At 35.2% G+C, this 23,591-nt stretch overlaps 2 protein-coding genes across 5 annotated transcripts; both read right to left on the bottom strand.

The window, feature by feature from the left end:
- Nucleotides 1-815: 815 nt before the first annotated feature.
- Nucleotides 816-11,115, bottom strand: LOC135598535 (protein DETOXIFICATION 46, chloroplastic-like). Of its 3 annotated transcripts, none has more exons than XR_010481586.1 (15): nt 10,528-11,115; nt 10,209-10,303; nt 9,864-9,972; nt 8,910-8,965; nt 6,919-6,974; nt 5,769-5,907; nt 3,691-3,828; nt 3,556-3,624; nt 3,345-3,455; nt 2,336-2,464; nt 1,977-2,054; nt 1,612-1,683; nt 1,464-1,526; nt 1,202-1,360; nt 816-1,033 (listed from the first exon to the last, which is right to left on the bottom strand). XR_010481586.1 is itself a non-coding variant. In XM_065092491.1 (14 exons), exons 1-14 carry the CDS (start codon nt 11,090-11,092, stop codon nt 1,262-1,264), a joined length of 1,779 nt encoding a protein of 592 aa, XP_064948563.1. In that variant the 5' UTR covers nt 11,093-11,115; the 3' UTR covers nt 1,035-1,261. The 3 variants fall into 3 exon arrangements, 1 of the variants encoding a protein (XP_064948563.1); XR_010481587.1 differs by having other exon boundaries at nt 816-1,023; XM_065092491.1 differs by lacking the exon at nt 816-1,033 and having other exon boundaries at nt 1,035-1,360.
- Nucleotides 11,116-11,795: 680 nt separating this feature from the next.
- On the bottom strand, nt 11,796-22,880 carry LOC103984239 (epimerase family protein SDR39U1 homolog, chloroplastic). 2 transcript variants are annotated; one of them, XM_009401702.3, is made up of 13 exons: nt 22,582-22,880; nt 22,446-22,505; nt 21,777-21,852; nt 20,439-20,498; nt 18,563-18,681; nt 17,798-17,842; nt 17,558-17,636; nt 16,487-16,548; nt 15,920-16,022; nt 14,195-14,255; nt 13,660-13,730; nt 12,325-12,464; nt 11,796-12,236 (listed from the first exon to the last, which is right to left on the bottom strand). In XM_009401702.3, the coding sequence occupies exons 1-13, from the start codon at nt 22,666-22,668 to the stop codon at nt 12,129-12,131; spliced, it is 1,071 nt and encodes a 356-aa protein (XP_009399977.2). In that variant the 5' UTR covers nt 22,669-22,880; the 3' UTR covers nt 11,796-12,128. The 2 variants fall into 2 exon arrangements, with proteins under 2 accessions (XP_009399977.2, XP_009399985.2); XM_009401710.3 differs by having other exon boundaries at nt 18,563-18,678; nt 22,582-22,862.
- Between the last annotated feature and the right edge of the window lie 711 nt (nt 22,881-23,591).

Genomic DNA, 23,591 nt, shown 5'->3' with positions numbered 1-23,591 from the left:
TTATTTATTTCTCGTTCAAATACCACCAGTTCTATACTAATATATCTAGATTTACTTGAATTTAGGTCTAGCTTAGATGTACGCAGAGTAAAGTGATTTGATTGCTTTAGGTCGTGGATCCAAGTTGGATATGCCTATGCTTAATCTAAGGTAGTTTAGATTTGATCCAACTTGGCTTAGATTCAAGTAGCCGCAGGCTAGATCCAGTTCAGGACCATGGAGATCTATGTTTGAACCTTGTGGATCTGGTCAAGACGTTGTAGATATATAACCACGTTAAGCAACCAAGAGGTGTTGATTTAGGCAATGTATCTTTTTAGATGCTGATTAGTAATGTATTTAACATGTTCTTATAATATGTTTTAAGTTCTGTGAGCCACTTTCTCCTATTTTTTATTTTATCGTTTCGATAGAAGATAAGATGTAAAAAATTTATTTAAGGATGGTATGATCATATACTTAGAAAACCTTCGAATGTAATAATAAAAAATAATTAATTTTAATATAAATTATAAATAAGTATTTAAGTACTTTATATTTAATTTTTTATTCATCTCAATAGTTGGTCTTAAATAGTTGGGACTTTTACCGTTGTCATTTTTGTAACTGTTTTTAGGCAAAGCCTTATAGTGGGTGCAACTTGAAATACTTATTATTATTCTTTATTTTTTGAATTTTTTTAAAATCCAAAACCATGGCTAACAAACACATTACCAGTTTATCTGAAAGCTTTAAACTGTCACATCTATCGGTTTATATGTTAACTAACACGTTATGAGCCACAATTGCTAGCCTAACCAAAAATATCTTCCAACTAATAAAAACCATCGGTTATGGCATTGATAGATTGGTGGTCACCATCCTGTGGGATGGAAGGATGTTCAGATTTACACGTGGAAAGATGCTGCACTTCTCGAGAACTTACTGCTCCCGCGTGCGACCATTTGCTTTTGTGTATGCTTGGCAAGAATGATCGTTTTGTGGCAAGATACATATGCTAGTCTCTGCATCATCCAATCGTCCCTGCGAAAAGCTACGGAAAGTGCACATTGTGCCTATATTACACATCCTATAATATTCTTCCAAGAAAACGAACGAGCCTAAAGAGAAGAAAAAAATAAAAGCAAAGAAAAACGGAGCTATTTCTTTAGATGAATTCTATTAACAAACACCGAAGAGATAATGCTGACAAAATTAATACCCGGTGATGTTATGGCGAAAGAATGCTTGCGGCTAAAGAATCACCCCGTAGGACGATGAACTACGTCTTCAATTTCACCAATTGATGTTGGTAATACTCTTCACTAAAAAGCATGCCACGAGGGGAAAGAAGCCGCTGTAAAGCAAGTGAAAAGCGGGCCTATTCCCCCACCCGTCATCCCAACAAAAAAGAAAACATTCCAATGTCAGCATGGATCTTTCAACGCATCCAAGATTTAGAGAGAGAGAGAGAGAGAGAGTACCCATTGAAATCCAACAAGGGCCCACCAGCAGCCTGGGAGACCAAAACCTTTACTGCAGACGAGCTGACGCAATAGAACGCAACAACAGAAGCACCGTGACGACGAGGGTAATACAAGCAAAGACAAAAAAATTTAAATGTCCTCTTACCGACAATAGAAGTCCAGCCACACAGAAACAAGCAATCATTGACAGACTAAAAAACCTAAGATCTCTGCCAGCCTGCATGTGCAACACACAAAGCAAAAGCCTTGGTTAATCCCTGACGCAGCACACGAATGTCCCATATTTTTCTTTCCTATGTTTTTAACAGAATCAACAACTTTAGGTCTCAAGAATGACTACACAATGATAAATATGATTAACAGAATAATGAGCATGTGAGGGAATTAGTACTCAACCAGAATTTCTGTTTCTGGTTGCAAAAGACTTGGGATGAATAAATCTCAAATAAAAAAAAAACTGACAAGGCACAAATGCAAAGAATGAAAGAGACATCCATTAATATAGCATACCAGCAATGTTCCTTCAAGACTAAGCGTTGAAGGTGTCACCATCAATGCAATGAAGTAAGGAAGCAGGACCTTGTGCATCTGTTTAGTTTAGCAAGAGTTAGTCTAGTAATACTTTGGGCGGACAAGTTCACTAAATCAATCAGTCAATTTAGACATACATAAATGGATGAGCATTTGTCCATATATACAACAAGTTTATGCAAAATTGCAGATAGCTACTAGTATAAAACATAGAAAATGAACTTGTTAGCCAATAAATAATTTATGCAAAATTGGATAGCTTTTAGAATGAATATATGCCAATAGAGAATGATATTGTACTAATACAATGGATTCTGGAAGAAAAAGTATCGACCAACCTCCCCAATGACCACATTGTCAGTTGTGAAAATGTAAGGAAAAAGCCATGGGATAGATGTTCCAACAGCTCCTATGGTCAGTCCACCTATAGCTCCAATCACCACAAGTGATTTCTGTAACATGCGTGCCTAGATTGACAGTTAAAACTCAGTAAAGCACCAAAACAAAAGAACCATATACAAAACAAAATTGAGCAAAGCAAATATACAATAAAGAAAGATGTCTACAATTCATCATGTTGTACCCCTCAAAATTTCACTGTGAATGGTGATGCACAAACATTTCAAGATAGAAGGAATTCGGTTCCAATTGATCTTTGCAATATAATGATCCTAGAAAGGAAAAGAAAAACTCATTGAGGAAGTTTATACTAGATGTTTTTCAAAATTTGGTTCCTCACAGTCCAATTTTATACAAAATTCCACTATATGTTTTTCTTTCACTTGTAAAAACAAAATCAGAAAGGAAGATGCAATCGTTCTGCATCAAGTTCAAATTTATCAGGTAGATGAATGCTCAGAAATAAAGAGGACCTCAAGAAGTCTAAAGCTCGAAAGCAAGTGTAGGACCCCTGTAACCTTCTCCAACTACCATACAAAGAAAAATAACATCATATCTAAGGTATGAATGTAGCTTTTAGAACATCTGCATGATACAGAAGAGCACCATGCCACTACTAGCACATCTTATATAACAGAATTGAATCTTGATCATCAGTCTCACAAAGAGTACTTGATCATCACATAGAAGCACCAGTATAGCACTAACACAGAAAATGGACCATCTGCCTCCTTGAGTTTCAAGAAAATGAAAACCATTTTGCAGAAATTATGCTTAAATGAACTAGCATTTTGCAGAAATTATTGGTGACTTGAATAACAATAATGTTGCAGGTAATATAGAAAATCTTCCTTAGATCTAAAACATGTAGTGGAATGCAACATGAACCACCATCAGAACACTATAAATTTTACATGAAAAAACTATTGAAGCATCAGATTTTTGGACCTTCTCTAAACTGCGATTAACTCCATGCATCAATTCTGGCATAAAAGACTGTGCAGTTTGTGAGAGGGGTTCACCAAAAACTGTGCACATGAAGAAGACGTTAATCATAACCTGCATTAAACACATTAAAGTTAGGCAAAGAAATGTAGAGAATGTTCAAATAAACAGAACAATGAAATCTGCTTAAGAAGAAACGGTCAAGTAAAAAGACCTGATGGGCTGCTATGGTTATTGTCCCCATTGATGTAGCAGAATAGGTGAGCAGGGAATAGAATGCAACCTGAAAATATGACACTCAACTATAATGCCATATCTTATAAGTGAACACAATGATCTCGACTCAGACCTTCGATGTCATTGTCATGAATACTGGAGCAGCAATACCCAATATTTGGAGGAAATCTCTGAGTGAAGGAATGGATACTGACAATGCACTAAAACCTGACTTTCTAAGGGTTTCCATCATCATAAAAGCAGCAACAACCTGGTAGTTCACAACAATAATTACTAATAAAAGAAGGTGCACAAATACAGACAGAGGAATTTGGAGAAATTTGAACAAAAAAAATCATTTTCCAATTAAGTGCATGAGAAAGAAAAGTGGCTATTTCAACCTTCATAACTATCAACTTGTTGATGCAATTTGCAAATTCAGGTTCCCCTGTTCAAAGGTCATTTTGTAACTGCCCCTGGTACCTTATTTCTTTCAATGGGGAGTAGATTGATTATGCTGAATCCTAATGATACAAGTACTTTTCTTTTTTTTCTTAATTAATGACATTGGATTTACTCAATGGGGGGTAGATTGATTATTTCTTCGCTTTCAAAATAAGGGGTCTTGACAACTTTGGCATGTATTGGAAAACCAACAAATTCACGCTAACCTGGCCAATTCTTATGGTTAGGTCTGTAAAAAACTGACCAGGTTAACCAGTCCTAGCTCTTTTTCTTCCTTATTTGATCCTTAATCTCAAAACTAGAGGGGCCTATTCTCGGTTTCCCATTCTCACCAATCGGTCCAGTTCTAATAAATATCCTCTAGATCAAGGAGCAACTCCTAGGAACAAAGATCTCACACGTCCACAAATCTTATATGGATGATAGAACCAAACCAATGGAGTGTTCTCATACCATTAATACATACATGATGTGTGAAAATAAATATTGATTTATGGCCCGATTACAATCTCTTTCCATCTTTGTGTAGACTCAATTATATCATTGCATCATTTACTTATTCTTTCCTTGTTCTAAGAAGATAACCTTTCATATCTAATTCTTAGAAGAATCTACTTTTTTTGACAGCATTTCCAATTAATAAACTTTAATCTTCGTAAAAGAAAAATAACCAATTAATATTTGCAATATTCAACCAAACCAAAATTTAATGTCTTCCAATTTTCTCTATCATTTTTTCCCTTATCTGCTCCATGAGATATTTTAGAAACTAAAGGAAAAATATTGGAGATATTGTCATCTGACAACTTATGACATTGGAAAAATCCCTTTAATCTAATAAAATTTATTCAAATGATAGTTATATTAAAATGGTCCCCTCATGACTATTGTGGGGACTAGTACTGGACATTTTATCCATGAAGTAAGGCCCACAAATATATTGGAAGACCACCTTGTTCATGTGCAATGCATTGATATTAAAAAGGTTGGAAAAAGTGTAACAGGGTTGGACTAGCGAGGAAGTTATTCTCTTCTCATTCTCCCAGCTTTTTGAAGGTTCCACCTTTTCAGATGATTCTGTTTTAAAGTAACCAAGATATTTTGGTAAAAATGGCCAAAACACCATTTCTTCTATCCAATGCAAACTAGGTCATTTCTAAGTTTTGGCTTGGAGCCTCTTGAAATGACATGAAATGATAAAGTTAGACTAGACTTTCAATCAAGACTTCAAATAATTTTTGAATAATAGGACACGCTTTGATATGGGTTTAGATTCTATTCTAGTTGGACATAGATCAATATTTATGGGCACGAGTTTTGAGATGTTAGTAACTTCAGATGGCTTGGATAAAAAGATGCTATAAGGTTAGGACCATCCACTTATGAATTAGGGTTAGCCATATATTGTTCGGCAATCTTTATATAGTGATTTCATAAGACCACAAAAAATCCAATAATGGGCTCAAAACTAGTATCAAAGGTTGCTAGCCAAGCAAATTGAACCTGGGAGCTGAGAAATATAATCTGATGGCACCCTTACTCAGTAATAAGGCCAATACAACCCTTCACTTATCCAAACTAATATGGAGTCAGAGCAGAATCATATTACCAAATAAGGAGACCATTTTAATGAATTCCTTAGATGCATTTTCGTTTCTTCAATATCTTATAAAACTAGTTTATGCAGTGTTAATGTTTACATATAGTTGCATGCTAGACCTAACTTCAATAACTACATAATCATACCTGTGACAACATTGTTGCCCAAGCAGCTCCAGCGATACCATACCCACAAACACAACAAAGGAAAATCACACCAAAACCGTTTACTGCACTAGCAACTGCCAAAGCCTTTAAAGGTCCCCATGAATCTTTCATTCCCAAACTGTAATCACAGCATGTGTAGAGCATATAAGAGTTTGAGAAGCAACGAATGCTTGTAGCAATAAATTTAAGCAGTAATGTCATTAACAATCTAATAATCATCTTTCCTCATCTAACACCAGGTTTCCTCAGTACATGCTATTATGTGGCAATGCATATTTCACTTTTTTAGTGGAAAAAACCTCCTAGATTCAAGAGGTTTATTTCCTTCCATCTGCAAACAACTTCCCGGTATAGTGTGCAAAAGCATGTGCCAGTGCCTGGGTATTGATCAAAACAAATTCAAATGTGATGAACAAGAGAAAGCTGCACTAAAGCTCATCATGTGAAGAATTACAGTTTAATAATGATATAAGTAGCAATTTTTACATCAGATTATTATGGTTCTTTCTTCATAAGGTGTAAATGATTTGATGCCTAATTTACATCTCAAACAAGTTGTATCCCTTTGTTATTCATATGTACTTTCATACAGACCTCTGATGTACTGTGTCATTCATCATCGGACACCGTCCAAGCACATGCCAATGGGCATAGCAGCAAAAGTGAAGTTATGAAAGTGAATTTCCCAGTATGTGCTGGATGACACAAGTAGATGGATGATGCATGGCTCACTATGCTGATTTACCAGTATCTTCACCACCTACTAGGTGGGCATAGAGGAGAAAGGTATGACTCATGACTATAAGAGAATGTATTAAGCTAGAGCAATTTAGCAACCAATTCATTAAGTTAAATTGATGACAAAAAAAAGAATTTGAATCAAGAAGAGCCAATTATCCCAATGATTCTTTTTCATATTTTCCAAACATATACAATATTTTTGTTAACAATGACTGGAAATTTGATTGTGTTCCAAAAGGCGAGGTTTAAAATATTCAGGGTGAATCTTTTTTAAGTGAGAAGTGCAAATAAGACTTGCTTTGTTATGGAGGCATCATGAACCAACATGTTTCTAGCAGTAACATGGCCTACAAAATAATAATCAAAATACAATGTCCAAGAGTGATACCTAGCACTCTGAGCAACCATGCCAACAAGAACTGCAGGCCATGCAAAGCTTCTAATCTAACAAAAATCAACTCAGGATATTAATGCATAAGACTTATCAAGTAATAACAAAATAGTTTAGCTTCAAAAAGTGTTCATAGAGCACAGAGCACAATTATCTTCGACATTAATTTGTTAAAGATATTTTGGTCAAGAAGTGTGGTATAACAACATTTTATTATAAACAAAAAGAAATTTTATAATGCATACCTGACATATCTAAAAATTTAAGCCCATATTATAATTTAAGAAACACTGACCTTTAGAAGCACCTTTCATAAGAGTTTTGTAAGTATATCATATCATACCAAAAAAAAAAAGATACTAGTAACACAATTCTCACACAAAACTTGTGCACAATACAATTAGTCAAAACATATTATTGAACCTAATTATTTGACACTAATCTTGCAAGGTAACTACAATATGGAGGCTACGTATTTTAAGGAAAATTTCAATGCACATTTATGACAAACTACAACATCTAGTGGTTTCATAGATAATTGGTCTACCTTCTCTTTGGTATACAAAAAAGTTCATGACCAACTAACATACAAATGCTTGAAGAACCTAGTTGATGTCTATATTATAGCATGCTTGCCAAACTTACTTTCTTACCTAGGACTGTAAGAGAATATTTAAACTTGGATCACAGGATCATAAGATCCCACAATCTAATCAAAATTAACTTTTAAAAATATACTTACAAAAAAAATATATTTATTTAAGGTATAAAAAGATTGTATTCTCTTTTAATAATAATAAAGTGAATATATAATTGAGCAATAGAATTTCTTATGTGGATAAATAATATTTTTTTATGTTTTGTGTTATATTCTTCTTTTCAGGTTAAGGACAATAATTCATCGAACCAAATTAAATCAACTCAAGAAAGATACTTATTTCCAACAACAATCGTTCTACTGTAATATTTTGAGATATGATTGTCAGTGATTCTATAAAAAGTATATAATCCATAATTGAAAAACCATTGAATTATCAATATCATGGATTTTGAGTTTCTTTTAACTTGTGGATGTAACATAGCTGCATGCTAACATCCTTTCTTTTAAAATTGTTGCATGTTGACTGATATTTGCAACCTTTGAGACTTTGAGTAGATACTATTTAGATACACGACAAATTGACACTACCAAAATAGGCATGATCATGCTCATGAGAGATGCATGTAGCACAACCAACTGGGTTCAAATATAGGTTCCATGTGTGTATCAAAGAAGAGAAAGAAATGTTAGACATAATGTTGATGACATCAATTAACTAAACATTTTCAAAGTAGAATAACGGCAACGATACAGAGTAACAAAGTAAAAGTAGTTCTACAATATTAGGTGTGTGCATAGCCTGGATTGGTCCAATTTCTAGATGAAAACAAAGCAAAGCGACAACTTGTGACTTGATAACTGTTCATACCAAACCAAATTGCTTCATCATATAAACCAAATCAACCCAAACCCTATGTTCCAGATCCTAATGTGGATCTTAAGCTCAATTGAATTTAATCATAGATCAACAGTTCTAATTTTATTGCCATATTCGTTGGAAGACCACAGGAGAAAGAGGAATCAAGACTTTGCTTGAGTAAATTGGCTTTAGTGTTTTAATTGAAGTACCATGACATATCATGATATTTGTCTTAAATGACAATTTACAGCTTGATTTAATAGACAATGGAAACCAAACCAAATCACTAAATCATTTTTTTCATATTTTCAAATCAAGTCATATTGTTAAAACATTAAACAAAACTGAAATTTCAAACGCTATTTGATTTGGTTTGGTCTGATCAAAATAATATACACACTCATATATAGCCTCCAAGAAATATGTCAAATTTGTGCTTCAAGTTAGTAAACCATCCCGAAGTTATTAGGATCTACCCTTTCTCTATATTACACTGTAAAATAGAAGTTTGACAGAAAGTATCTGCACCTGAATATATGAATTGGCAGCAGGAACAAGGTGTAAATTCTCTGATCCAACAAAAGCTGAAAATGAGAAGAAACATTGAAAATGATTGGTTAAACATGTTTTTATCATCAAGTCATGATGCCTTGACAAATAACTAAGGATCTGTCTGATAATTAAAAAAAAACCATGTGGAGACAAAAAAAGAGACTAATAACAGAACAAACAAAAAAGGTTAGGCAAATATACAAAGTTAGAAAAGGACACAAATGTTCTAACATGACAATCACAAGTTATGGAAAGTATGGGACTGGATAATGTTCCTTTTCTTCTGGTGCACAATGAGGTTGTATCTTATTAAGTCTTCTCTATCAAAGGGCAATACATTCATCAAATGCATATTCTGTAGCCCCTTACATAAGCAGCTCTAGAAATCTGAATGTAATAGCGACAAACTGACATTATTCTCTAATTTGCACTTTCATTATGTGTGTTAAATGTTTTCCATCAGCATATAACTTTCATATTCTTTAAACCAAATCAGGATGTAAGATACCTTGTGCGTATGGGATGATTTTCTTCATCCTGAAAAACCAAAATATATTTTTTTACACTGCACATAAGCATAGAGCATTCATTTTCTTTAAACCACCAATAAGGTTCAACTAAGGCACTATTGATTGATTACTACATGCCGAATAGCTATGCATGGAACTTTTCATATGGCTATCCACTAAAACAATTTTTTACTAGGGACAGAGATGACAAAGCTGCACTGTTCACTCTTGGATTGGCTATTTATTTCCCAGCTAATCTGTAGATTAATGCAGTAATTTTGTTTCAATTGGTTCCTTCAAATATTACGCCAATTTGTCCCTCAAACAACCAAATCCACAGAACCTGATGCTATATTAAACTAAGAGATATAATTAAACAACATCTACAACAAGTTATAACTCTGCAAGTCCTTACGCTTACCAGATAGTATTTGTGTGCCCAGCAATCTTGTGAACAAAAGCATTCCCAGCCCGCAAGCAAAAGCAACAAACAGTAACATGGATATCTGATGCTGCACTAACCTTTTATCCTGCAACAGTAATATCCTATTAGTGAGTACAACTGTAAGGCAATAGGAAAGGTGAACACAAATCAATTATGGTGATTTCTATGTTGTTTATTTACTTATTATATCAAACCTTAAGTTCATGATATTCCAGAAATGTCAATATTTCAACATAACTTTAATAACACATCAATGAAAACAGCAAGTTCAAGAAAACACTTCATCTAAATCAGTCAGGCGACAGAGAACTAGACTTTTACCTTCTTAGCAAGTGAAGTGGCAACCATGTTGGAAGTTGCAATCGACAGAAACATGAAGACGTAGCAAAGGTAATCGCAAAAGACCGTTCCCGGACCTAACCACAAATGTTATCACGATTAAGAACCACAGAAGAAAACCCAACTAAGAAACCCCCAAGAAATGCAGGTATCCCTAATCACAGCCACCATCCCACGATCAAGAACCACATAAAGAAACTCATCCAGGAAACTCTCAAGAAATGCAAGTACCCCTAGCCACAGCCACCAATCCACAACCAAGAAACCCGTCCAATAAATCGTCAAGAAAGGGAGTTATTACCCAAGGCGGCGAGCTCCAAGGAGCTCCCCTGGCCGATGACCATGGTATCGATGAGGCTCATCAGCGGGCCGCAAATCCAGAGCCCCGACGCCGGCCCCGCGAACACGGCGATTTCCTTCATCTGCTTCCAAATGCTCGGCGACTCCGAACCCGCCCCATCCGAACGGAGAACCGACACCACGGAACCGTCGGACTCATCGATTCCGCCGGCGCCGACGGGGGTATCGTCAGCGTGCTCAGCAGCCCCGGGATCGCTTCTTGCGGCAGCGGGGCGCGGTGGTAGAAGGCGAGCATGGGTCCGGATTCGGATCCTCGGGGTAGCGAGGAGGGCGAGAGGAGAGGGGAGAGCGAGGCGGCGATGGGGGAAATGGGGGCGAGAGGGGGAGTAGGTGGGAGGGGGCGAGCGAGAGGTCAAGAGGAGGAGGTCCATCGAACTTGGAGGGAAGGTGGAGCTGCGGATGGTTTGTTGGAACTGAGATCGTAACCGTTGCGCGTACTTGTGAGCGTCGGGTTCGGATTCCACGGCGCATTTCACCATAAAAGAAGGTGGCTTCGCGTACGGCATGGCGCGTAGTTGTTGGGTCGAGCCTTCACCAGGAAATTATTATTTGTGGCGAGCTTTTATTAAGGGAAATATATAATTTAGCACTATTCATTTTCTTTTTCTCTTTTTTTTATGCTTAAAGGAATATTCTGTGTCACTGCGAGTGTTATAAACCCTCAGCTTTAGAATATAGGCAATAATGAATAAATAAATAAAATAATAAAAACATATATTTTAAGAAAAGTAAGCCAAAAGGGCATTGTGAAGGAATTATCATAGCAATACACCAATTCAAAAGACATCTATATGTTCTTACCAGTTCAAAGAGCTTACTATGAAGAGAGATAATATATCTAATTTTAAATATCTATGCACGTTTTCATTTTCATTTTTTTTTTCAGATGAGGAAACTACAAAAGAGAACTCTAGAAAATTTCTAAAAATTAAAATAGACCTGAATAATTGGTGTATATACATACATGATTATTTCTAAGTGATTGCCCATGTAATATACATGACTATTATCCAAATTTCTGATTTTAGATTCTGAAGAATCATACATATATAAGAAGGGAGACAGCCTGAACTCTTTTGGCATGATAATAGTGACATAACCATGATAGTTAATCATGCTGCAATAGTTGCAATCTACTTTCTTACCCATAGATCTTTTATCACAGAATCAACAATTGTTCACATCCAGATAGTTTATACAAGGCTTGCATGAAAGAAAGCCAGGAATTGTAGGCCCAAATTGGAACCATTGACTGTTGTATGTACTGCTGCTATTTAAGTCACATTTTGTCACACATTCACAGAAATAAAAAAAGGAGTTGGGGAAAGAATCAGATGGATAATAACACACCTGAGTTCAAAGATTGTGAGTGATATGATACATATACCAAGGACGTGAGATTTGTTGAGCAACAGCTACAGCATTAAGTATCAGCAAACAACAAAATTACGCTTGCGGTTGATGATAAATGTTGATTGTGTAACTCAAAGCTTCAAAGAATAGGTCACAACAAAATGGTCCAACTGTCGATGGGTCACCTGATCAAGGCTCTCTCATGATGGCCTCAAGAGCATCTTTGACATAGGGATATTTATATGAGAAGCCTAATTCCTTTGCCTTGAGTGGAAGCACTTTTTGTCCTTCCAAAACCTGCAATTAGTAGAACCCCCAAATCTTGTAATCAATGAGACACACACGAACAAGGGACACAACAAGCGAGAGGAGTATGAATACTTACGACCGAGGCACCGTCACCCAGGACTGCTTTGAGTGCAAACTCTGGTACAGGCAGCCAAGAAGGGCGGCCAACAACTTGCCCCAGTTGTTCACACATTTCTGACAACCGGACCGGATTTGGTGCAGTTCCATTAATTACGCCTGTAGTTTCAAAGGCAAATGCATGAACATGTCGGTCTATCTTTGCCTTTTGCCCTACTTACAAGCCATATTATTCTCAAATACCAGTCAGTACATTGGATGACACCAATTGGTATTTACCAGTCCGAGAAAGAACTTGTATCAGACTGGTCTATTGCCAGTTGGTATTTAGTTTTCCAATATTTGAAATCAGATGGTACGGGTTGATATGCTTTCTGATACACCAGTATCATACCAGTCCAATAAATTATTGAAACTATCATTGGATTGAGATTTAAAACCTTGGAATTAATCACTAACTAGCAATATAAAGATCTCATACAATTTACTGTATCATATCTGAAAGCAAATGCACTATGAAAAAAAGAAGCAACCGCTACAGCAAGGCCATCCACTTGAGACTATTTTCTATTGTTGGTTGCAACCACATAACATCAGGTGTCCTTGTTGCACTGATATAGTTTACTTGATGATAATTGGAATATAATTCATTGTCACATAATAAAATAATATATAATTGGTAATGACTTTTGGAATTTACATTTTGAATCTGTCTCGCATAAGAAAATGGACAGTTTCAATTATCACACCATTCAGGAATCAATAGCTGAGGATTGTAATGTGAGGTAAAAATGAAAGATAGCTAGACACTTGTGGCATTTGTCAATCTTATATAACCTAAATCTGCATAGTTCAAGCATTTCAGAAAACGGTATGTGCTGAAAAGCTCTAAACAGAGTTGGTACATGCTGAAAAAAGATCTATATATTCCTTGGGTATCAGACACTAATAGTGTACGTAAAACTGGTAAAAAATGTCGCCTAACATTCCATTCTTAGAAAGGTAATAAACGTGAACCATCATATATAAGATGATGTTAGTATTCAATTTTGAGTTAAACTAACCTTAGTGATATATTTTTAAGGTGATACATAATTAACTTTTAACTGATACAAGCAATTTGTTTTTTGTTATGTTTTTTGACTTTATAATAAGAGCATTGGAATACAGATATGTCACATGCAATGAGTTAATAACAAATTCAAAAGTAAATCAGGATAAATTTTCATCAAGTTATTCAGACAAGATACAGATTTGGTGCCTTCGGAAGGATTTTTAGAAAAAGAGATAATGACTTGCTTTTTCCAACCAAGAAAATGTTGTTTTATGCTTGTTTTGATGGTCAAGGTGCTACCTTTGTAGGAAGGATTTCTTACAGCTTCATATATGAGGTTCACCACATCATCCAGATGAATCCAAGAAAACCTTCAAATACATGATGCATTCTCCAATAAGAAATCAAGAGGCAAAACTTGCAATTCATGGTATCAGAAGACTCTCCATTAGACCATAAAAGGGAAAATTTGTGATATGAAAAGTTCTACAAATATTTTCTTATGTGATATTTACTGAATAAAGGAAAAATAATATTGTAGAAAATCTACAATGTTGCTTTGCAGGTAACTTGCAGTAACAATCCAGATCAAACACTCATATGCTTGCTATTTATAGTGGCTAATTATTTGGAACAGCAAGAAATTTTTGCTCTTTTGGTTTCACTAATAATTTGTCTACTCAAATGCAGTAAGCATCAGACACCATTTTTCTCTGTTTAATATATGAAGTCTTTCAAAGTCATATACAAGGAACGATCTAGTTTGACTGCTAGATTCATGATAAAAGAAGCATGAATCCATGAAAAGTAAGATCTAGTTAATAAGCAAGTATACCATTGTCTTCCAGTACCCAAAGGTCCCCCAGCAAACATCATGAAGAGAGGGATCATTTTAGCTGCACCATGTTCAAAAGAGTAATGCATAGTTCAGTATAATTATGTTCAAAATCTGGATTATCATCTAAATGATTCAAACATTGAGTGTTAGGATATGCTACAATGGTCGAGCAGTATGGAACTACGAATAATAACAATATAATAAGATTTTTAAGTGCTAGCTTTTGCCTCACTAACAAGATTTCAAACCTGCAAAACAGAATCTTCAACATCAATCAAACAACTCCTGAAGCACAATGGTATGTCTTTATCTTGATAAATACCAAATTTCTAAATGATATAACAGTAAATGTGCCAAGGAAGCAGATTTGGAGATAGACTGACAAGGAAGCTACTGGAGTCAAGCATCAATTACAACTGATAGCAAATGGTCTTCCTGCTTCAAGCAAGAAGAAAAAGAGAAATGCACATTAAAACATCAAACAAGGAGATCAGTTTTTGCTGCTTATAAATGAAGAAAAATATGACTTGTTTTTGCTTCTTATAAGTGCAGAAAAATACAATCTAGGGACATTTGTTATTCTTCCTTTCCATCTAGATTCTTATTAAAACGAGACAAACTATATTTCTAAAAATGAACTTGCCTAGATCCAGGGATGCAAAAAGAAAAAGAAAATCTCAAGTACACCACAGGGATCCATGTATTGGCATGTTCATTCCAATAACATGGATGTATGCTATGAAAAGCGTTAGTGTAAAAGAAAAACACAATCATAAAGAAAACCCAAGATATCTATTACCATGAATAAATAATGAAATTCTTATAGTTATACTTGGAAAGTTAAAGAAGCACAGCATTTTCAGAGTCAAATTCCATGTAGAACAACTAACTAAATTCATATGAGTTGACAGTTTAAAAATCTCTTTCTTATGTTAACGCAACCTTACTAGTCTATTCTAGCTTCTATCGGATCCCTACTTGAAGTTGTAAAAAAGAATCCTTGCACAAATACTCCATTTTGTCATGTTCATTTTGAAGTTCGTGTCTGCAGCAGACATGATGACTGCTATCTTTGAACTACATATTCTTATGCAGAGTATAGAATGGCAATTAGTATCAACATTGGATCACTTGAATGTTAAAGAACTACAGTTATGTGATCTGTGAGGACATGTCCATTGAAAGAGCATACACTAAACCAACAAGATGCAACTTCCTACACAGATTCCTTCTAATGTAATTCAGGTACATCTTGGGATATTTGGTGCTCAATTCTGAGAGTCAACATGGTATAGTCAACTTGCAGACTGCAATTTAAAGATAGTAAGTTGAATAAAACATACACAAAGTGATCTAAAAGGACTGACTGAAATTGTTATGTTCAAAAGGAAGCAGGTGCCTGATTGAGAGCTAAGCTTGCAGATCCTAAAGGACTCCTTTGTATGTAAGCCTCTGTAGTAAAAAAGATTTGCTTAAACTTGCACAGATAGAGAACTTTAGCATTGAAGGAATGGAGCAGAAACTAGTCCTGTAGAAACCACAGCTAGATGATGAATAAATTGATGTTGGCTAATAGGTTAGTACCTTCAAAAAGCTAGTGCAAACAAATTGTGGGACACTGTTATATTAAAATAGAAAGTAAAAGATTAGTTGATGTGGTAAAAGGCATCTTGAAAAAGTATCATAATGAGGAAGAATAAATTGTTGATAAAAGAAACAGACCTAGGGCACCACCATCTTTTCCAAGAACAACACCAATACGGATGAGAGCCAATCTAACATCATTATCTACTTCAAGTGCTTTTGCTTCCCATTCTCTACAAACCTGAGAGCAATTGAAGCATAAGAAAAGGTCTTTGAGTTCAACACCACTAGGTGACATTTTTATACATAACAAGAAATTTTATTGCGCATAAGAAGCACATAAACTAAAAATAGATAATATAAATCTTATCCTTTATACTAATGCAGCAAGTAATAATATGTTTTGATGAAAATTTACAACACATTCCTCAAATAAGAAAAAAAACATCAAATGATGCAAGCAATTCTTTCCCATCCAAAATGGTTATCTTTTAAATAATTCAATCATCTATGTATACTCTGGGGTGACTCGTAAAGTTCACATTAATCCATTTTCCTACAAGATCTCCAGTCCCCAGTCTAAACTGGACTATATCATGAATTTAGTACTAAAATTAGAAGAGTAGAAATTCAAGATAAGATATAAATATAATCCACAAATGCACCAGATAATAAGCACTGCCTACACCACAAAAGAATTGTCACCTCTGACAGGTAGTCATTGCCAGAACGACTATTCTCATCAAAAACTAGAGTTTCACTTGTACCTGAAAGTATACAAAAAAGGGTCAGAAGCATACTTGAAAATCTGTGTTGTCTGCTGATAAAGTTTAAAGAAAATAATTCGGCAGTTACGAATTTATTATCATGAAACTAAGAAGATTGCAACTATTTAAAATAGTCATAAGCCAAACATGCAAGTACAACATAACTAAGTCACATATATTTATGTTAGGGTTGTAGCCTTGAGAAATGAAATGCACTGTTTACGATGCAATGAATATCTAGAGAAGATTTGCATGTGGTTGCACCCTGATGAAGAGATTACCCATAAGTATAATGCTCCTAGAAACAAATTACATCTTAGTAAATTATTGATCACATATGCCATGATTTAAAATTTTGGTATCAGACTCGCTGGCTGGATTGGTATGGGATCTTGTACATACTGACCCAAACATGCTACGCTAGCATGTTGACCGACACTTAGAAAGGGGGAGGAGGAGGAAAAGAAGAAGAGGAGGCGGCAAAGGAGAAGAAGAAAAAGAAGAACGGTAGAGGAGCAGACTGGGAGGAGGAGAGGTGGAGAAGCATCGAGCAGGTGTGAGCCCTAAGGCGTGGATCTGTAGACTTGACAAAGATTGTAAAATCATGAATCAGGTGACAACTCCTGGTCCACATGTTGGTTCAAGCCCAGACCAGTAACTACTGCCTGGTACATACCAGTCTGGACAAAATTAGAAGCATGATATATACAAAAGCATAAAGGGAGACATGGAAAATTGCAACAGTTGTCACATGCACAAACTCTTGCATCAAGACCTTTTCCTTCTGGTGCATGTATTTGCACTCCTCATATTGCAGGACTTGGTGCTTATTTAGGATTTATGGCTTACTGTTCAATGAGAAGGTCAATCGTATGACCTCAAAGCACATTTTCCATAAATAGTAGGGGCATGTAGCAAAATCAAATTGGAAATCTTCTATGCCCAGATCACTTCAATGTACAAGCAAAAGGGGAAGGTAGAACGGGCACATAAACAGTCATCAACATACCATAATAACCAATTGCTGTTGCACTGACCAAAACCGAAGGCCGAAGATCCAACTTTGCATTGTTTATTATATCTACAACCTTTATCAAATCAATTACAGTATTCAGATCAACAATCAATCTAAAGGAGAGAAAAATTAATAATTGACAACTCCTGAATTTATTTAAAACCATAGCAGCTCTAGAAGTAAACATGTTCTTGCAAAGTGAACATTTCTTAGATAAAGTAAAGAAGAAAGAACCTTTGAGGTTGCATTTATACGGCTTCGCTTGATCTCTTTCTTGATCTGTATACAGTAAACAAAAAGTTGTAAACACAAGCACCATGTATTGAGATGCAGTTAATTAGAAAAGGTTGATAATTACCTAAACTAATATTGAAAAGAAAAATTGAACTCTATGAAAGAGCGTACCTAGTGCATGAGGTTCTGGCCAATGCGAGGTCTGGGGAGGGCCAATGTATGCAGCCTTACTTTTAAATATTTAAAGTTGTCATTTCCATGACATAAACCCTAGTCTCCCAGGTTACAAAGGAGCAACCTTACCGTTGTACCAAGGCTTACCCTCCTTAAGGGCATACCCAATGCACGAGGCTCCCGCCAACGTGGGGTCTAGAGAGGGTCAATGTCAAATATAGAATTTTCCTTGGCAATCAAAGAACACTCATACTATTATACACATTTTTTATGTGAAAATGGTCGAAAAATGCCTCTAGTTTTGATGCTTCCTTTTCTATATTTCTTTTAAAAAATTATGTTTCGTTGGTTCTCAAATACAAAGTACCCTTTTGCGCTTTGCATACAATATTAAAGATTCAATCGATATGTTATAGTTATACAATATTATCAAATATTGAACAATAAGCACTAATTGCAATTTATGCATTACAGACACTAGTTTTTAACATGTCTATGCATTTGAAATATGAGATAGATATATGGTAGAAGATATTCATGTTAGAATAATGAAAATAAAAAAGAAAAGGTAAATTACTAACACCAACCAACCTCAGGTGACCATCTCGTACTTATGGGCATTCCAGCCAAGTTAACAACGGCATTTGAACCATTTATCGACTGTTCCCATTCTCTTTCCTCGGCAATTACAAGCTTAGGAAAGTTATCTGCTGCATTTATTAATAAATTAGTACAAATAAAGAGATTAATCTTATTTATCAAAACTACAATGTATAAAGAACATTTCCCAATTAGAATCACTAAGGTTAAATACTCGGTTGCAGTTTGAGGAAGTAGTTGAAGGTGAAATAATCATGCACAACTGTAACTGACTATATGGCTAGATCTCAATTTAATAGAGCCAAGTGTTTTTAGGAACTGGAAAGATCTAAAATAGTTATTTAAATTTTAAAGTTAATGTTCTTCCAAATAGCCCTTCACTGAAAAACAAAAAAGAAAGCATCCGATACAAGAAAGCACAAGTACATAAACCTTATAGGGAGAAAAATACAAAAAAATGAACAGTAAAATGCATGAAATATAAGAAACATAACACAAAATTGTACAAAGAAAAAAGGATCATGAAGTGATCTTAACCATCTATTGGAATTTTCACTACTTGGCCTCAAGATATCTCGCATAAGAACAGTATTCCAAATAAGGATTGAGGTGGTTTATGTTTCAAAAGTGACTGACCTTCAATTGATTAAAGATGTCTTCATTCTTGCTAGTTGCTACCATGAAGATGTTTGCCTTCGGAAAATGTAGTCAATTTTGTACAAATTGGAAGAGTCTTTAAAGCCTTGAGGGATACTCTGAGTTAATTGTTTATGTTTCTACTTCAAGAAAGAGAATAATATGTTAAAAGAAAAATAAATATAGACTAACTCTTTAGGATTTAAGGCACATTATGAATGTGCTACTGCAAGCAACTAGGATTGTGGCAGAATTGATTGCATGTTTCTGTTCCACACAACAAAAAGATGCCTGATACAATTCCAACTGATGTCATCTTGAGTCAAGCATGGTTGCAGGTTGACACATTTATTGACTGGATTTAAAATGATCTGAAACTAATAACATATGCACTTTGTATCAACCCAATTTAACTCAAGTAAGGAAAAACAGTTGTTGGTAATCTTTCCAGGTAATTAACAATTCAGTTCGCTATTAGAACAATATTACAAGCTTAATGATGTAGTAGAGAACTGCTAAATGCTAATGACTAATATTATATAGTAGTGAATTCTCTGTATATACAAAAAAATTATAATCATGTTCTGCCTGCGTACTATGTTCAGCATTAATTAAAAGATACAGCGCATACATGAACTGTGAGTGTCAAGAACTATAACAACCAGAATCAAACCTAAAATCTGAATGGGCTGAGAGATTAGACAGATTAGGTGTATAATCAACCTGCTTGTACTTAGAGAAGTAAACTAAGGGCTTCCAATTTTATTTTTTTAATTAATAATTAATCTGAACTTTATCTATTTGTGTTTGGCTTTGTCAATATGGGTAACTTCAAAGTTTGAGAATATTCACATGATGTGAAAAACAAGTTTAGGTCCAATGCTAAGTACTTGAAAAGTCAAATTGGGCAAGAGAGTCCTTTTACCTATCTTGAACCTCACATGAGAGTTTGTTACAAGGATCTGCCATTACTGAAGTCATTGCAACTATATACTCATCCTTCAAGTGTAATGTATTAGGGAAACAAAAGGTAAAGACTCAACTGATATATAATTCATGTTGCTGTGAAATGTGAACCATTCATGGTGCTAATTTATCAAGGTCAAATTGAGTCACTTGAACAAACTATTTCCAGCATTTATCTCCCATAAGTAGAAAAACATCATAGTCAATGCGGGAGCATATTGCAGATTTTTAAATTATGCAAAGACAATCTTCATTACCTTCTTACCCGAAAAAACTAACTGTGCCTTTGCTCTCGATCGTGTCAAGACATGAACTTTGTGATTATCTGCACAAAAGATCAAAGTAATCGTATTGAAGCTTTATTAGTAAAAGAAAGTCATATTAAAATTCATGATAAAACTTTCGCAATCATACATCAAATGGCAAATATCTTGAAAGCTTTGCCATATGCAAATCCTTCATACAGCATGTTTTGTGAATGAGCCTAGAGAACATACTAATAAACCTACAACATTCATAAATGATTAAATATAAGAAAAAAAAACATACTTTTTTGTGTGAAAATTATTAGTAACATTAAACCATTTGGCTGTCTGCACCTAAAATCTTTTTAAGATGAAAATCTTTGATCATGTACATCACTATTGAGTGGGCTTATACTGAATCACACAAGTTGCAGCATCTAATTCCATTAAATATAATGGAAGATTATATTTATATATATATATATATATATATATATATATATATATATTAGACCACTTTGTGCCTGCAAATAAACTAATCAAATCACATGCAAAGCAACAACAACCCTGCAATTATTGCAGGTTTACAAATTCTGCTACCATTGTGCCTTTCTTATTTAAATGCAAAGTATAAGTCTACCACAACTCCATCTGTTGACACCATTACAAACATCTATCAACAAGAGAAAGGAATCTTTAGCCAGTGTTTTTTATTGTACTGAAAAGGTCAAAACTTAAAGCACACATGGTTTCATATATAACAATACAAAAAAAAAAAAAACAATGTACAACACAAAGGTTAGCATATATAGTAACAGCCTAGCTGACAAGATCCAACCACATGCAGAAAGACTGTTACAGGGGAATTTCTCTAAGTCTGCAGCAAATCTTAATAAGAAAGTACACTGTGACATGATTTCTAACACTAAAATTGCTATTCAAGCCATTCTTGTCCAAACAGACTGCAATATTGTAAAACATCTGAATTCTCTCTGGATTTTCCTCGTAAGACCAGAGTCCTGCCAACACTTGTAGAGGCTACGCGACAGTTGTTTATTTTAGGAACACAATGTACCTCTAGATCCTTGGATGAAACTCAAACAAAGTTTCATGAAACGTACATGCATTAAGGATATTTCTCTGGTGAGGCATCTAAATAAGACAAAAGAAAGTATTCGATCAAATCGACTGATGTTGAAAAAGGTACTCTCTCCAACTCCAAGGAATGTAGCCAAGTCAAAAGGAAATTAGTGTGAACTCTACGATGTTGATGGTCAATTCTTATCAACATAAATGCAGCATCAACTACATTCATGACTACTAATGATCTTCACTATGTGTAAACTCCAAGAGAAAACCTGAAAGTAATTTTTGCACCAATCTTCGACCAATAAAACCGGTGGCCCCAGTAACTGACACTACCATCTCGTTTGCCTGGGAACAAATTGAGATGAAAATTTATATCAGAATCAACACAAAAAAAAAGTAATTTAGAAAGAAATAATAAAAAGACAGGTACATGCTTTTTCCTTTGCGCAAAGATACAAGTGCATTCCGGTTGTCTAAAAGATGATTACAAAGGATGCGACAAGCAATGTCATCTAAATATCTAAATTCGCAATAAAAATTTGACACAACTACCTTCCACTAAAAAAAATGCAGAGATGAAATGGAAGATAGAGAAATAGAATAATCAGATTCTCTAGGGCAATGGCACAAGCGTATCGCTTGCATTTCCAAACTAGAGGACCACATGCCACATAAACGTGCCAACTTGCAGAAGAAATCGCTGGTGTCCCTAATCCATCACAAAAGAAAACCCAGAAGAAGAACAAGAAAGCCACATAACAAAAGCACAACCAACTTCACTGGAGACATGCCACAAACAGGTTGCAAGCATCCTAATGCACCGCCACCACACAACATCAGACCCTTGCTAACTTGCAGAAGAAACCGCATGATTCCCGGATACACCACAAAAGTGAAACCCAAAAGAAGCACAACAAAAGAACAAGAAAGCCAACAACCTTGGATTCCGACTGGCCGCCGCTAAGACAGAAGACCCTGTATTTCTTGGAATTGCGTTCCTGGAGAGGACCAAACATTCATTAGGCGAGGTAAGAACATGATGAATACAGGAATATACGAGAAAGAGGGACTCACGAGGGGGAAGAGCCGGTGTGGGGTAGTTAAGAGAGACGGGGCGATGGTGGAGTTGGCGCGAGACAGCGTCGCCCAACCCAACTCCATTTCTTCTTCTTCCACTTGACGTGGTCACGTTCGAAGCAGGAGGTATCGAAAGCAGAGGAAAGGACGAGAGAAAGCTAATGCGTAGCGTAACGTAACGTGTAATACGAGAAGGAAGCGAAGCGATGGGCTGTCTGTGGTGGCCGAAGAGCCACGGCTCGACGGCGCTTGTAGCCACCCACTGGGCTTCTCCCTCCGCATCTATCCACCGCAACGTGTCCGGAAGTACAAGAACTATATATATATATATATATATATATATATATATATATATATATATATATATATATATATATATATATATATATATATATATATATATATATATATATATATATATATATATATATATATATAGCTCTCCATAATTAATGATTATTTCTCTCTTATTTAGTGTAACATTAATTAGTAAATGGAATTCGAATATGTCTTAGTACTCTTTAAAAATTGATTAAGAGACTAAAATACACATATTTTAATTAAATATTTAATTAAATTCTGCTTAAAAAATTAATGATTAATAAAAAGAAAGTTCTAATCTTGGGAGGACTCTCTTAACTCACTCTTCAACTCCATCAATTACATCACTCCTCTCTGGTGTTCTTTAATTTGATTAATTATTTTTTACATAATAATTTAATCTTTGATAAGTAGATAATAAAATAACAACATATAATAAAATGATGGAACCAAAAAGTTAGAAATATTAACATTTTCTTGAAGCACGTGAATGGTTGTTTTTGTTGACCACACTCATTGGTCAAAGCGGACACGCATAGCCACGCGCCCGAAACATAGGTGACAGTGGCCGTGGCCGTGGCCGGCGGCGGATGTGTTGTTGTCGCTGCCGATGATGCCCCGGACACGGCGGAAGTACCCGCCGTGGCCTGTAGATCGAAGTCGGGAGTCTCATGCATATATAGTAG

This window comes from Musa acuminata, chromosome BXJ2-1 (genome assembly GCF_036884655.1).
Source record: "Musa acuminata AAA Group cultivar baxijiao chromosome BXJ2-1, Cavendish_Baxijiao_AAA, whole genome shotgun sequence".
NCBI lineage: Eukaryota > Viridiplantae > Streptophyta > Magnoliopsida > Zingiberales > Musaceae > Musa > Musa acuminata.
This window is presented reverse-complemented; position numbering and strand designations above follow the sequence as displayed.